Source organism: Fragaria vesca, linkage group LG4 (genome assembly GCF_000184155.1).
Source record: "Fragaria vesca subsp. vesca linkage group LG4, FraVesHawaii_1.0, whole genome shotgun sequence".
NCBI classification, from domain to species: domain Eukaryota; kingdom Viridiplantae; phylum Streptophyta; class Magnoliopsida; order Rosales; family Rosaceae; genus Fragaria; species Fragaria vesca.
This window is the reverse complement of record NC_020494.1, coordinates 12,144,039-12,159,202: the sequence shown is the minus strand read 5'-3', so window position 1 is coordinate 12,159,202 and position 15,164 is coordinate 12,144,039. Positions and strand designations below refer to the sequence as shown.

At 38.5% G+C, this 15,164-nt stretch overlaps 1 protein-coding gene and 1 non-coding gene across 2 annotated transcripts; one reads left to right on the top strand and one right to left on the bottom strand.

The window, feature by feature from the left end:
- Window positions 1–1,855: 1,855 nt before the first annotated feature.
- On the bottom strand, window positions 1,856–5,386 carry LOC101303319 (sugar transport protein 13-like). Its single transcript, XM_004296853.1, has 4 exons — window positions 5,251–5,386; window positions 3,275–3,597; window positions 3,034–3,158; window positions 1,856–2,795 (listed from the first exon to the last, which is right to left on the bottom strand). Exons 1-4 carry the CDS (start codon window positions 5,384–5,386, stop codon window positions 1,856–1,858), a joined length of 1,524 nt encoding a protein of 507 aa, XP_004296901.1.
- Window positions 5,387–10,181: 4,795 nt separating this feature from the next.
- Window positions 10,182–13,513, top strand: LOC101303113. Its single transcript, XR_184485.1, has 4 exons — window positions 10,182–10,764; window positions 10,859–11,008; window positions 11,846–11,915; window positions 12,410–13,513. It is a non-coding gene; the product is annotated as an uncharacterized LOC101303113 (transcript).
- Window positions 13,514–15,164: the final 1,651 nt, after the last annotated feature.

The following is a 15,164-nucleotide window of genomic DNA, read 5'->3' as shown; positions in this document are numbered from 1 at the left end:
TGATATTTTCTAATTCTCATGTGCATATCATCCAACCATTCATTTGAAAGTCCTCACTTGGTCCTCATTATAAGATCCTCATTGGAAACTCTCCCCTATAACTATACCTGTAAGCTTGCAACCAGAAAACCCAAATCGTCTTCCTTTTTTGACCAGGAATTGGTTTAGTCCATTGTCAAGCAAAATCTTTCTTTTGCATCCCATCACTAGAACTCATTGTGGCTGGCTGGCTGCAACACACCATTGCTAAATGTTAATAGGGATTTCCATTTATTCAGTAAACCAACTCCAATCTATAACTAATGCCCATTGCAATATCAAATCTATATATTGAAAAACATCATATGTATTCTAGTACAATTAAGAAAACACACAGCGTTGCTTTGATTTCATACAAGTTGAACAGTCAAGAAGATTCCAGTTGAATCGGAATGAATCAAAATTCACAAAATTCAAGGAATTAATAGAGAATTAATGAAGAACCCAGATGTGCGTACCTCAAATTCAAAGGGATTCGGAAGCTGAAGCCAAGCCCAATCTTGGTTACTCTCGACTTGGACGGTGCGGCACCTACTTGGACGTCAGAGTTGCAAAAGATAGCGACAAGGCGATGGTCGACTGGTCGGAATCCTGTTTGACGAGGTGGTGGTCGACTGATCGGTTTATGTGTTCGTATTATGGAAGGAGGCAAGTCGGGAAAGCCAGAGAGGGAGAGGGAGAGGGAAGGAGGCATATCGGGAGAAGGAGGAAAGGGAGAGGGAGGCTGTGTTTGGGCCAAACCTAGCCTTTATTGTCAAAAACCCAAAACGACCTCGTTTTCTTCAAAAATACTAGGCGCACGCCTTCCGCGCCTTTTGCGCTTTTCACGCCTTCTGTTGGGCTTTTTGCGCCTCTACGCCTAACCAATCAAGGCTGACTCAGTTGCAGCACCGCCTCGCGCCCGAGGCGCGTTTTTTAAAACATTGGTGCCACCACACAAGGCCTCCGAGTTTTATATACTTATTATTGGTAAATATACTCCTCTCTACCAAAGAATACATAAAAACCTTTGTAACCTGGTTGGTTTCCTTGTCCGAGTTTTATATAATTATAATTGGTAATATACTCCTCTGCTACCAAATAATCCTCCTCTCATCTACATTCCTTTTTTTCTTCTCCATTTCTATCTTGTATTCCTTCCTTCCCTTCTCATGTTTTTCTTATCTCCCTTCCACGCTAAAATAAGATACATGCTCATGTTTTTCCAAATTCCAATAAAACTATGTGAAAAGAAGATTAAGTAACACAGACACCTTTTAAAATTTGAGCATTTTAACCAAAAGATGCCAGTTCACTTGCTCTGAATTATCAATACTCAAAGTTATAACTATGTATCTGGTTTTTCATATATTGTAGATCTCCAGCTGAGTTGCAGAAAAAGCATGCAAGCAGCCATTAATTGAAGGTGCTTTGAATAAAGTAGTACATTATTACTTGGGATTGCAGTTAGGAACTTAGGATGTGTTCGAGTTTGGAATGTAATTTTGTAGTCAATGTTGTAAATCTATTTGGAATTTAATTAGGATGTGTTCGAGTTTGGAATGTAATTTGTTTTACAAATTTACATATAATTGAACTCACTACAAATTTACCTATTCATATATACTTAAAGACTGAACAGTTAAAATAAGAAAATATGATGATCTAAGATTCCCAATGATACATATTGGATACAAATGGCAAATGTCTCAAGGTGTGGAAACTGAAAATTACAAAATGTTTATAATAGCAATCCTCAAAGGACAACTTAAATATTGAAAGAACTACTACTGCAAGATTTCTTTTTGGAAGAAGAATCTGAACCGAGCTTACACAATCAAGCATCACCGTTTTCGTCATCATCCATAAATCTCCTCCAGTACCAATGTTGCCTCCAGACTCTGTCTGTCATCTCTTCAATAGGTACATTCTTAGTTTCAGGAAGCAATATCAGCACAAAGACTGACATGACCAAAACCCAAGCCGAGAAGAATAGGAAGATGCCAAACTTGAAGTGACAAAGCATTGATAGGAAGGCTTGTGCTATAATAAATGTGAAGACCATGTTAACACAGACTGTAACACTCTGGCCGGCCGAACGAGTCTCAAGTGGAAAAGTCTCACTAGGGATCAACCACCCGAGAGGCCCCCAAGACCATGCAAACCCCGCAACAAATGTGCACACCATCACCACCACAAGTAATGCCAAGCCCGGAGTGAGGCTTTCAGAATGATCCTTAACTTTGATACCAAGAACTACCGCTACCACAATTTGAGAAATGAACATTTGGACACCGGCTTGTAGCAAGAGCATGCGACGACCAAGTCTGTCCACCGAGTAGATTGAAACACAGGTGGAGAGGACATTGACGGCTCCTGTTATGACAGAAGAGTAAAGGGAAGCATCGCTTTTGAAGCCTACGGTGCTGAACAAAACTGGAGCATAAAACATGATTGCGTTAATGCCAGTGACTTGCTGGAAGATCTGCATACAAACTGCAATCACCAGTTGAGGTCTGTTTCGGCGCTTTAGAAGATTTTTCATGGGATGCTTTACTTCGGAAGCCACACGACTTGCCTCCACAATCTCCAAGTATTCCGGTTCAACATTGCTGACACCTCGAATCTTTTTAAGAGCTGCTTTTCCTTCCACCAACTTACCCCGTGCAATCAAACTGTTAGGAGTGTCTACCACAATAAGAGACCCCAAGGTTAACATAACTGCAGGAACACCGGCCAATCCTAAAGATAGCCTCCATCCCCATCCCCCTGAAATTCTGTTATAGCACAAAATATCAAATGTTAATAAGTTCTCAAAATAAGGTCTTATTTATGCTTTAATTTATACGAGTGCTCCAGAGCTAGCAAGTTACTACCCTTTTGAACTGTACATTACGATCACATAAATTGAGCGATATGCTCCCTTTGTCTTAATCAAGGTAAAGGCTAAAGAGCCTAAAAAGTTTCATGTAGTAAAGCAGTAAAATCAAATAGTCTTGGGGAAACTGGTCTTACTTGGCAGTACCATAATTGACAAGGTTCGCAAAAAGAATGCCAACGGTCGTATTGAGCTGGAAGAGAATGTTGAGTGCTCCACGGATTCTCGTAGGTGCAATCTCAGAAAGGAACAGCGGCACCGCCTGAAACTCACGATGTAATACTATTAACATTATACACTGTTTAAAGCAAATTAAAACCATATAGAGGAAAACTAATCTAGTATAATAGTTCGTAGTTAAAGAGAAGATTAAGAAACCTGATTAGCAAAACCAACTCCACAACCAAGTAAGATCCTCCCAATTATAAGCATGAGAAGGTTCATAGCTGCAGCGTTGAAAACAGTTCCGAGTATGAAGAAAAGTCCAGCAATCAACATGGTTGCTTTTCGGCCTAGATTTCTTGTTGTGTGTGATGCTGCAAACGTTGCTGTTAATGCAGCGAGGTACAGTGAAGATGTAAACAACTGCAGGCCTTGATTGTCGTATTTGCAGTAATTGCTCTCAATTCCTTTCTCCTGGGTCTTTTTGTAGACAACCGGAAAAAATTTCTTCAGGAATTGAGGCATGGCTGTAACTCCCCCTTCATGCATCAAAATTAACAATTATTAAACTTTTGTCCAAGCAGTAACATCTTTACTTTTAGTCGCCCTAATTAATTAAAGAGAACATCAAGACATTTTCTGATCTATGGAGATTTATATTTCAGACAAATGATCTCATTTTGAGTTGTTGACATATGACCTATCTAATACACAGCAATTCACATAGTATAAAAATTAACAATTTAAAATAATAATAATAAATCTATCATCTTTTTTTAAAAAAAACTAATTTATCCGATGTACAGAAATATATGCGAATTATGTGACTGTTTTTTATTCACACATTTACGTCAATATTGTTAATGTATAAATTATTGTGGGGCCAATTATGCTTATTTAGACCTGTAAAATGGACCGGATCTAGGTCTGGAGCAGATCGACCTAGATCCGGATCTGGATCCGTATAGAAATTTTAGATCTGGATCAGACCCGTTACCTACCAGATCATTGATAGCTCAATCCAAATCCGGATCTGACGGGTTAATGGATACTCGACCCGTTAATCCGATCCGTTTATAATAATAAATATTTTCAAATTTTAAATAATAATTTCTTAATTTTATCATAAATTTTCATAAAACACTAATAAAATATTATAAAAAAAAATAAATGTTTACATCAAAAGTTGAATTACATGGTCAAAATACTTCTTAACAATAAAGTATTATAATCAAAATACTAGACCTCTAATGTTTTTAACAAAGAGCATAAAAAGAACATAGGTATCAGTAACCTTCAACTTCATCAAATCATACTTTAGACGCATTTTACACGTTTAGGTAATTCAAATAATTATTATATTATTTAATATTTATTAGTAATATTATATTTATAAAAATATTATTTAATATTTTAAAACGGATCCGCCTCCTTAACGGATCGGATCAACCTCAATCCGTATCTGATCCGGTTAATAAATGGGTTAATGGATCCAAGTCCTTAAAGGATCAACTGGTCAAATTTTCAATCCAAACCCGTTTACGAGTCCTGATCAAGATCCGTTCCATGATAACTGTGACTTTTAAATCATGTATATGTGTTAAATTTTAATGTAAACTTATTTCACATGGTTATCTATTATTATTTATTATTCATACTGATAACTGTGACTTTTAAATCATGTATATGTGTTAAATTTTAATGTAAACTTCACGAGTGCATTGTAATTGAATCGTTATAACTTGGAGTTGGACATATTCTATTAATTCCTAAAACCTATCCAATTCATTGACCAAAAATAAAAGACAAGTCTTGGATTCAAATTTATTATATTATAAAAGGGACACATACTAAATATTTATAATTACGTGTGATTTTTGTTATAACGAAGTAAGAATCAAGGACCGCCTTGGATCCAAGATGTAATAACTGGAGACTAGTTGCTGATTTTGGGGTATTCGTTTTGGACATAATTCCATGGATGTATTTATCTCTCAAGTTAAAAAATTAATTTTGTTCTGATATGAAAAAATGAATGATCGAGAAAATAAAAAGGCATTCAAATTCGGATCTCGTATCAAAATCGTACAAATTTGAATATATCAATCTTGACACCCAGACTATTGAGATGAAATCTAATAGCAATATCATAATACATTTGAGAGATGAAACCTATGCATATAGGTATGTACCTGAAATACCAATATCATAACCAAACATCAGGCCTCCGCTAGCAGCCAATATGCAAGAAATAATCACAACCGGCGTGATCTTTGCCTCAAACTGTCTGTCACCTCCGTGTGCCGGCGCTCCAAAGCCGCCAGCCATGATGTCTTTTTGAGTATACCAAAACCTATATTGGAGCCCGAGTGGAAAAGAAAATAACTTGATGGCAAATGAAGAAATGAAGAAGAAGATGAGTGACTGAGGTTGGTGCTCTTTGATAGGTTTATATAGGAACTAGTCGACAGTTAATTAGCTTAATTGGATAATTATCCAGACTCAATATACGTGGATACAATCTGGAATTTACTAAAATCCATCACCATTGATGGTAGGGGTTAATAAGATTATAGCTAATTTGGAAAATATCATCAATTTGTGCGGAACAAAATCAATTTTGTTTGGTATTCATGGTATCACAACCTAGAATATTGATGAGCCTCGTGGATAATGCAGGAAGAATATCTTTTGTTTTTTATTTGTCATTTTTCTAGTAAAATGTCATTAAATAAGAAATGGGATGGCTGTAACGAAAAAAAAAAAAGGAAATGGGATGGGCTAAATAATAGGAATTCCTTGCGTTTAGACGAAGCCAAATTTTTTTAATTTTCTTTTAGAGAAATTTTATTAACACATCCCTGACACCTGAAAAATTTGACTAACTTAATTTGAGATCGTTGCAGGAATCCTTGATGATTTTGATGGTTATAAAAGATGTTGGAGGAAAAGGTGAAATCCTTCATTCAAGAGTAGTACATGACAAGACGAGTTTGTGGGAACTTTCGGGACATAAATTGGAGTCCCGAGCTATTTTCTATTATTTTTTAGAATTATGATAACATAGAAAGTAGTTTAGAGAAAGAAAAATGCCCTAATGCTCAAATATTTGAAAACTAAAGCTCATTCCAATAATAATAAGATTCTTAACCCTAATTAAATGAAGAGTAAATGACACTTTAATACTAATTTTAAATATTTATTACCCATTCCAATGAAAAACTCTTTACCAACCTCATTCCAATGAATTCTAATAAAAGGACATAATTACTCTTGACCTCATTTAACTCTGTTTCTCTGTTTCTCACTTTCTCCTCTCTTATCCCGATCAAAAACTCTCTCTCTCTCTCTCTCATCTCTCTCTCTCTCTCTCTCTCTCTCTCTCTCTCTCTCTCTCTCTCTCTCTCTCTCTCTCTCTCTCTCTCTCTCTCTCTCTCCTCCCTCTTTGGCCGACGCCGTCTCCTCTCTCGTCGCCACCAAGCCGCGAGACATCGCAATCTTTGTGAGAAGTACGGTGACGATGGACTCCAGTAGGTCCCCCCACACCCGATCCAACTCCCTACCCGACCCGAGCTCCAGCAGCAGCACCAGCCAGAGCCTCGCCTCCATCCTCAACAACCCCAATGCCTCCTCCTCCTCCTCCTGGTCCGCCTGGTGGTCCCTCCTCCGCCTCCGTCGCCGCCCCGCCCGAATTCCTCCCCCTCCTCCCCAAATCCGCCTCCGACTCCCTCACCCGATCCGACTTCCAGCCCTACCTCTCCTCCATCTCCGATCAATACAACCGCTTCGACGACATACTCAACCACCTCAGAAAGGAGAATCTCGACGACCTTGACTCCATCGGCGGCCAGGGCGAGGCTCTCGTCGCGTGTCTCCGCGAAGTCCTCGCCCTCTATTTCAAGGAGGACTTCGCTCTCGAGGACTGCGCCACCTTCAAGTCGGCGTGCCCGTTCTCCGGAGAAGCTGACGCATTACATGGACGTGGTGGAGCTTCACCTGGTGAAGGAGATCTCGCTACGATCGAACTCGTTTTTCGAGGCGCAGGGGCAGCTGGAAGACTTGAATGTGAAGATCGTGGAGGGATGCAATCGGATAAGGGAGCTCAAGGAGACCAATTCGCTGTTGGATGTGGATTTGGTGGACTCGGCTAGGCAGATTCAGGAGCTCAATGTTACCAGGAGTAATTTGTTGGCTCTGCAACAAAAACTGAGGCTCATTCTATATGTCAGCCAAGCTCTTTCGGCACTTAAACTGGTAATGCATATGGATTCTTGTATGTTAATGACAATTGTTTACTGGGGGTAGTAAACTTTATTTTTTCGCATCTAAGTTGATTTTTCTCCTTTTCAATGTGAATTATGGCATTGGAGCTACTGTTTTGCAAGTTTACTACCCCTACTACCCCAGTAAAAGTTTACTAGGGGTAGTAAAAGTTTACTAGTGGTAGTAAACTTCATTTTTTTGCATCTAAGTTGATTTTTCTCCTTTTCAATGTGAATTATGGCATTGAAGCTACTGTTTTGCAAGTTTACTACTCCCAGTAAAAGTTTACTACTAGGGGTAGTAAACTTCATTTTTTTGCATCTAAGTTGATTTTTTCTCCTTTTCAAAGTGAATTATGACATTGGAGCTACTGTTTTGCAAGTTTACTACCCCTAGTAAAAGTTTACTGGGGGTAGTAAACTCAATTTTTCGCATCTAAGTTGATTTTTCATTGTTTTAAGGTGTATAATGGTCATGGAGAAACTTTATTTTGAGTTTACTACCCTCAGTAAAAGTTTACTAGGGGTAGTAAAAAAGATTACTGGGGGTAGTAAAAGTTTACTAGGCAATTTTCCGGTCGTCGGAAAATTCCGGTCACCGGTGACCGGATTCCGGAGTTCGGAGTCCGGCGACCGGAATACGGCCGCCAGTGACTGGCGCCGGAGCCCAGTGTGCTTCCGGCAAAGTCTTCCCTCCATCTTTTTCACTTTTTCTCTTTAAGTAAAAGCTAAGGGTAAAAAAGTCTTTAAAAATATAATTTTATTATATTTTAATAAAGATTTGTGTATTTGGGCTTAAAATAAGTACCTTGTATTCAAATGGGCTAATAAAAAAGATTATCATTGAAATGGGGTTTGACGTTTTCTATTTTGTGCATTAGGGCTTTTTCCCTTAAATGAAAGAAAGACTAATTTGTGCCCAAATACACAAATCTTTATTAAATTTATAATAAAATAATATTTTTGAGACATTTTTACCCTAGGTCCTTATATATAAGCTTAGAGAAAGAAAGTGTAAGAGAGAGAGAAAAGACTTTGCCGGCAGCTCACCGGATCTCCAGACACCGGTCGCCGGACTCCGGTCACCGGACACTAGCTGCCGGACTCTGGACACTGGCCACCGGACTCCGGACACTGGCCGCCGGACTCCGGACACCGGCCGCCGAACTCCGGTTGCTGGACTCGGTTACTGACCCCTAGTAACTCAGTTACTGACCCTAGAAACTCAGTTATTAACCCCTAGAAATTCAGTTACTGACCCAAAAAACTTCGTTACTGACCCCCAATAATCGATTACTGACCCCCAGCAATCCCTAGTAACTCAGTTACTGATCCCTAGTAATCAACTTATTGGCTCCAAATATTGTAGAAACTTGGTTTCTAACCCTTAAAAACTAACTTTCAGACCCCAGAAACCCCGTTACTGCCCCCCAAATGCATAAAAGCCCATGGCTCGAAGAATTTGATTCTCTATGTCGAATGGGATATACAACATTGCTTTCTCAAACAGGTATGCACTTGTTACATAAATCTTTCAACCGGAAATTCAGCAGCGCTGTAAAGTTCAGATAACAAACCAATTGAATTGAATGCCTAAAAAGTCCAAACTCCAAAGTTTAATACTTGCAATAGAACAAAGAACCTTACCAATTCCATAACCCAAAGTAAGTAAGCCTCCACCGCCGAAACCCAAGCCCTCTCGAGAATGCCATTATTTACCACCATGCCCCTGAGCTCCTTCTCCGCCTCGCCGTACTTCCCTAACCCCAACCACGCCTTCATCGCCATCATCGGAAGGCTAGGGTGCTGATCACCTGCGTCGCCGTCTCACAACACCCTCATGCACTTGATCATGCTCTCGAACTCATTCATCTACAAATGAACGGCCGAGATGAACCGCAGTGTCTTCGACCTTGACGCCTTGAGATCCGCCGTCTCTTCGCGCGTCCTCACCATGCGCAGCCCCTTCTCGTAGAGCTCCAGAGCCTCGTTCAGAGAGCTACTCTCGCTGTTCCACAGAGCGCTCTTTCCGAACACCGAGTACTGATTGGCTAGGGTTTTGTAGTGCTCTGGTGACCCGAACAGCAAGCTCTTGGCCCGGTTCAACAGCGCCACTGCGAGATTCCGGTCCGATACCTCCCAAGTGGTTTTTGACCTCGCGATGCTCAAATCCATAAACAGCTTCTTCTCGCCGGCGTCGGAGATTGTGTCGATTCCGATCTTCGAGAGCAAATCGGTGGCTCTCTCGAAGCACGACGAAACGAGGTCGAACTTTCAAAGCTCGTGCCATTTGACGCCGGTCTTGTGGTAGAACGAGGTGGACTTGATCGCTGAGGAAGGAACGCCGAAAACTTCACCTGCGACGAAGAGTAGGTCGGCGACGATGTGGCGGTTGTATTACTGGTCGGAGGAGTCGATCGGCAGTGGGACAACTTCATGGATCCAAGGAGATCTTTCTCCTTCTTCTCCTAGCGTAGATCGTTGAAGACCACGACGGCGACGTAGATCCAGGCGAACTTTGTGGCCGGATCAGAGAAGCAGAACGGCGGAGCTTGAGAGAGAGAGAGAGAGAGAGAGAGAGAGAGAGAGAGAGAGAGAGAGAGAGGAGAGAGATGAGATGGTTATTAATAGAGTTAAAGATATTTATCTTAAGATATGTGTAATTGGGCATAGTAAACAGATTTTCATTAAAATGGACAATTAATCCTTATAATTAGTATTAAATTAACGTTTTCCCTTTAGAGAAATTGGATATTTCTACAGTGAGATTCGGATCGTTGAAAACTACACCGTTTAATAACAGCCGTGGGATTGAAGTCGGTGATGAGTATAATTATGAGTTGGATCAGTCAAAGTCGTCAGACCGACTTCACCTTTCTCCCCGACACCGAGTATCGATCACCAACGCCGTCTCGCCATCCGGTGGCTTTCCGACGACGGACCACCACCAACTGGACCGCCTTGAGCTCCCTGACGCGTTCCTAGCATTGGTTTCTTCGATCGACGACCGTAGGAGGAGGAACGACGCCGAGAAGCTCCGAGTTCCTCCGGTGTGTCCAACGAATTCCGGCGACTCCGACCGTCGTTGGGTTTTTCATGAGGTAAGATTCTTCATCTCGTCTTCAAGACCTACATGCTCTTGTTATTGGATTTCAATTTCGATCGAGTTCTAATCGATCTGCGATTTTGGGATTTCTGGGTTCGACATTTTTGGCGTCACCGATGAGTTTTCCGGCGCTACTGAGCCTCCGTACAACTAGAGAGATGATCAGACCTTCGTAAGCTTGGATGAAAGAATGGCAGTAAAGGAGGTCGGATTAGCTGCTGCATTTCGGAGGTGAAAGGAAGCAGAGAAAAGCAGCAGTAAGAGACTTGGTTGCTACCGAGCTACTCTTTGGGTGTAGAGAGTGGTTTTAGAGTTGGTCTCGCACAATTTTTCATATGGTAAGGGGGATTAGAATTTGGTAATTATGGAGAATATGTTGAATTGTTGGAATGTGCTTATGTATTGAATTGGATGTTGGAGTTATATGTACAGATTTGGAAAAGTTGTTTGTCGAAATGGGTGACCATTGAGTTTGATTGGAGCCAAATTCCAGAAGTTGGTGAAGTTTGGAGTGCGTCAGTTGCTCTGTTCGTTGTTAATTGAAGTTTGGAAAGCTGATTTTGCTGAGTTTGATTCTCAGAGGTATACTTTACCTTGAATTGGAATTTCATATAAATATTTAAATAAGACCGATGTGTATGGATTGGAATTGAAGTTTGCTGTTGGTTGGTGTTTGATAAATTAAATGATAATAATGATATTTGAGTTGTATTGGTTTTACTGTGAGCATGGTTATGATGCTTAAAGGTATAAGGCTGAGTTGAGTTTGTTAAAAGTGAGGTATAAGGCTGAGTTGAGTTTGTTAAAAGTGATGAATATGATGTTGGTTTTGTACAAAGAGTTTAAGGGAAAGGAAAAGAGGATTGGAACTTATTATAGAATTTATGTCAAGTTACTCTGGTCATAGCAAATCGAATTGTTGAATATGCAAATTAGTATCAAAGTAATAGTGATGAATTGTATTTGTTATTATTGACTTTGAATGGGAATTAGAATTAGACCCATTATGAATGAGAATTGGTTTGGGTTCTTGATATCTAGTTTCATAACAGGAAATCTGTGATCAGTTTATAAGTTGCTATTGAAGTGATTATGTTAAAGGTATTAGACATGAAATTGAGATATTCATGTTGGAAAGTACGAAGTAATACAATGGGTGTCCATAGTAATTTTATAATATTACTATGCGACGATATTCGAAAGTAAAGTAAATGTTGGGTTGTATTTTGAGATTAGTATTTGTTAATCGAAACTAATCGTGAAATTGGTGAAAACTAATATTAATATCGTTTGGTCAATCGTTGGTCAAATTAGTCAATCTTGGTCAATACAGGAAAGGTTGATTTGACGATTAGTTATTCGTCGTAATTGCTTATGCTTATTTGATAAGTTGTTAATGGTTGAAATGTCGGACATTAGGGACTCCAATTACCCGAGGAGTGGAAGGCTCGTCGTTTTGGGAGTTCGCGAGGAAAGCCACGGATTTCAGGTAGGGGACCCAGAACTCCTTTGATTAGTGGTTTTTATTTTATAAAATGTTATATTTGAGATTGCATGATCTGGTTATCCGATAAAAATATGGTAACCGGTGTTATGAGATATTGATGGCTTGAGAGTGAGAGGAGCATAGCGACTACCTTGGGTTCGATCCCCTAAACCTCCGGACGGAAGAGTGTCTTACATCCCTTGTGGAGTGGCACTACTTCTAGGCGATAGGGCGTTTGTGGACACTTGCTACACTTACCTGTTGTACACATATATAGTGAGGTAAGTTGGATAATGGGTCCAAATATATGACCGGCCATCAGGTACAGTTTTATGGTGCCGCATTTATTTCATTATGGAAATATTTTTGAAAAGTTTGTCGTTCATTATATATATTTGATTTTAAGCATGTATTATACTGGGTACCCATATCATTTTCAAACCTAGTCTAGGGTAGTTTCCTTGAGCAACGAGGACGAAAGCTCACCCCTACAACAGTTTGTGGATGCAGGTACTGTGCACTAGGACGGGATAACGGCGAGGAGTTGGGTGTGCATATTTATGGTCGGTAACTTGGTTTCCATGTCGTCCCCTTTAATTTTGAACCTGAGCTACATGTTATAGATTCTATTATGTTAGTCTTGTTATGTCATTCGTAATTCTATTCCTTAGAGTTGGTTAATTATTGGTCATTTCTTAAATCGAGTTTTAGGCGAAAGAAAGAGTTCAATTTTATTATGAGTTTATTTTATGACGTTTTCTTTGGAGTTTGTGTTACTTTGAGTTCGTCATTTCATAGCCATCCTTTATATCAGGTTTTTGGCGAATAAAAATACTCTGAGAAAATAAAGATTTTACACCTGAAAATATTTTTACGCTTATGTTGTGTTTTTCTTAAATGTTTTCTTACATTAACTGTCGTGCGTTTCTCCTTTTGAGACTCACGGCACTGTGATTTGCCTAAAGTGAGGAGGTGCAGTTTGGGGCGTTGCAATCTCTAATTATTAGATACACATTTCATATTTAATCGATTATTGGGAACCATTGCATAATATTCATATGCGGTGTCAACATATCGGTACTTGATTCAAACTAAAAATTAAAAAGTGTTTGAAGTACAATAGTTAATATAGACGTCTTAAACGAGATATTTTATTTTAACTAAGTTTCTTTATTTTTGATATGAATGTCTTTTTTGGTAATTTTACGTAATCTATATAATTTGTATAAAAAAAAAAGATGTATATCTAGTATTTAGGGATGTGTTAATAAAATGAGTCCGGTTCAAGGGACACAATTTTTGACACAAATTTTGACATTATTTTTTAACCCTTGGATCTTTGTTGATCACATGGTTGTTATTGATTGTTAATATGATTTGGCAACTGACATGACAATAATAATATTTTCAATAAAAAATGTAAATAAATTTTAATCAAACAATTCTTTTATAAAGAAAATCAAATTAATAAATTCGTTTACATAAATTGAACTGCAGATCGAAGAACATTCATCTCAACCAAAAATGATAAGTCCAAATTCTCTTCAAATAAAACACCGAATTTGAGGTCATATCAACGTATAAATCCATATCTTCTTATCAAAAAGAAAAACAAAGAAACAAAAATACCTAACCAATTAACTCAAGATCGTATTCTTCTTAAAAGAAGGGAAACTGAAGAAGATCGAGTTTAGATATATACGATTGTAGTTAATATGAATCATAGGGTGATTGATTCCTTCCAGTGCATATATTTTGAAAGCAAAGAATTAACGCTCATGATTAGATCATAGAATTTTCTAATACCCATACGAAAGGGTTACTCATGTCCATAATTAATCTTAGTTCATATGAATCATGATAGCGTTTGCTCAAACCCTAATCGATTGGATTGCTTATTAGTTTATAGAGTTCAATTAAGAAGATCGATTTGCTTGTTTAAAAACAAATTAGATGTCAATTCTGAATTTGATATGACCCTAATTTGAAGAGGGGCACAACTCTTTGTCATATAGAAAGGGAAACCTGAGATTTTCATTTTCGCATTGAAGAACACCATGTTGGTGTTCGATGATGTAAACGAATTTGTTTTTTGATTGAGTAAAAGAATTTCTTTATAAAAGATATTGTTTAATTCCAATAAAAAAAATATTTAAAATTTATATTTTTATTGAAAATATTATTATTGCTATGTCACTTGCCAAATCATGTTCACAATCAATAACAACCATGTGTTCAAATAAGATCCAAGGGATAAAAATTTGTGTCAAAATTTGTGTTAAAAATTGTGTCCCTTGAACCGGACCCTAATAAAATTTCTCTTTCTTTTAAAATTTCTCTTTCTTTTATAATTTGTATAATGTCTTCTGGCCCGTGTATAATTAAGATTTTAGCCTACTCTATAGCCGGTAGAACCAATAATCAGTGAATCTATTGGATGGGAAAAAAAGAACGCAAAAATTTGTGAAAGAAGAAAGACAGAAAGAAAATACAATAAATATTAAGAAAAATAAGAGAAGAAAAAAAAATGAAAGACTATAGCTACGTCGGTGACCTCATATATGAAGACTTTTTTTAAAGTAAAGTTCATTTCATTAGAACAATAGCTAAAACCAGTTCTAGTCTACGTAACTTACAAAGAAATTTAGAACCTAAGAAGCAACATAAAACTAGTAAACAATCCTTGCACGCTCACAATTTAAGCAAACACTCTACTCCTATGATCAATCTCGCCTTCTACGAGTTATCACACCTAACTTCCCTCATGTCAATCACGTAATTGTGGTACAAGAAACAAATTTGATACTTATAAAAAAACGCACAGAGATATAATCACCAAACTAGAGACTTATCCCCAGGCCTAACACCCATTCAAAAACAAAGGGCTGTGAACCCAGGCCCATATGTTATGGACACCCAAATTGGGCACCCACACATCTGTGTCCTAACTCCACCAGACGCCGCCGCCGGCGATCTACCCTCCGGTGGTCGTCCTAACTCCGAATAGCAGCCTTGACCAGGTCTGACGAGGAGTATTCCTCTGTCGTACCTACTATGCTTGGTGCCTCAAAATCCTAGGAGGGAGAGCGCGGCGCTATGCCTTTGCTTGAGTTTACGAATTAAATTTCCCCATAAAAATTCATTTTGAAGTCATATATGAAGACTTAACAAAGGATTATTAGGAAAATAAGGGACCTGAAAAGAAAGAAAANAGAAAAAAACAAAAACAAAACAAACAAACGTAACAACAAC

What these genes read in the sequence shown, in the direction of transcription:
- LOC101303319 (XM_004296853.1), bottom strand. Translation starts at nt 5,386, where the DNA reads ATGGCTGGCGGCTTTGGAGCGCCGGCACACGGAGGTGACAGACAGTTT. An exon ending in TTATGATATTGGTATTTCAG is followed by an intron (nt 3,598 to 5,250) that starts GTACATACCTAT and finishes TGATGCATGAAG; the next exon opens with GGGGAGTTACAGCCATGCCT. An exon ending in GAGTTGGTTTTGCTAATCAG is followed by an intron (nt 3,159 to 3,274) that starts GTTTCTTAATCT and finishes CGTGAGTTTCAG; the next exon opens with GCGGTGCCGCTGTTCCTTTC.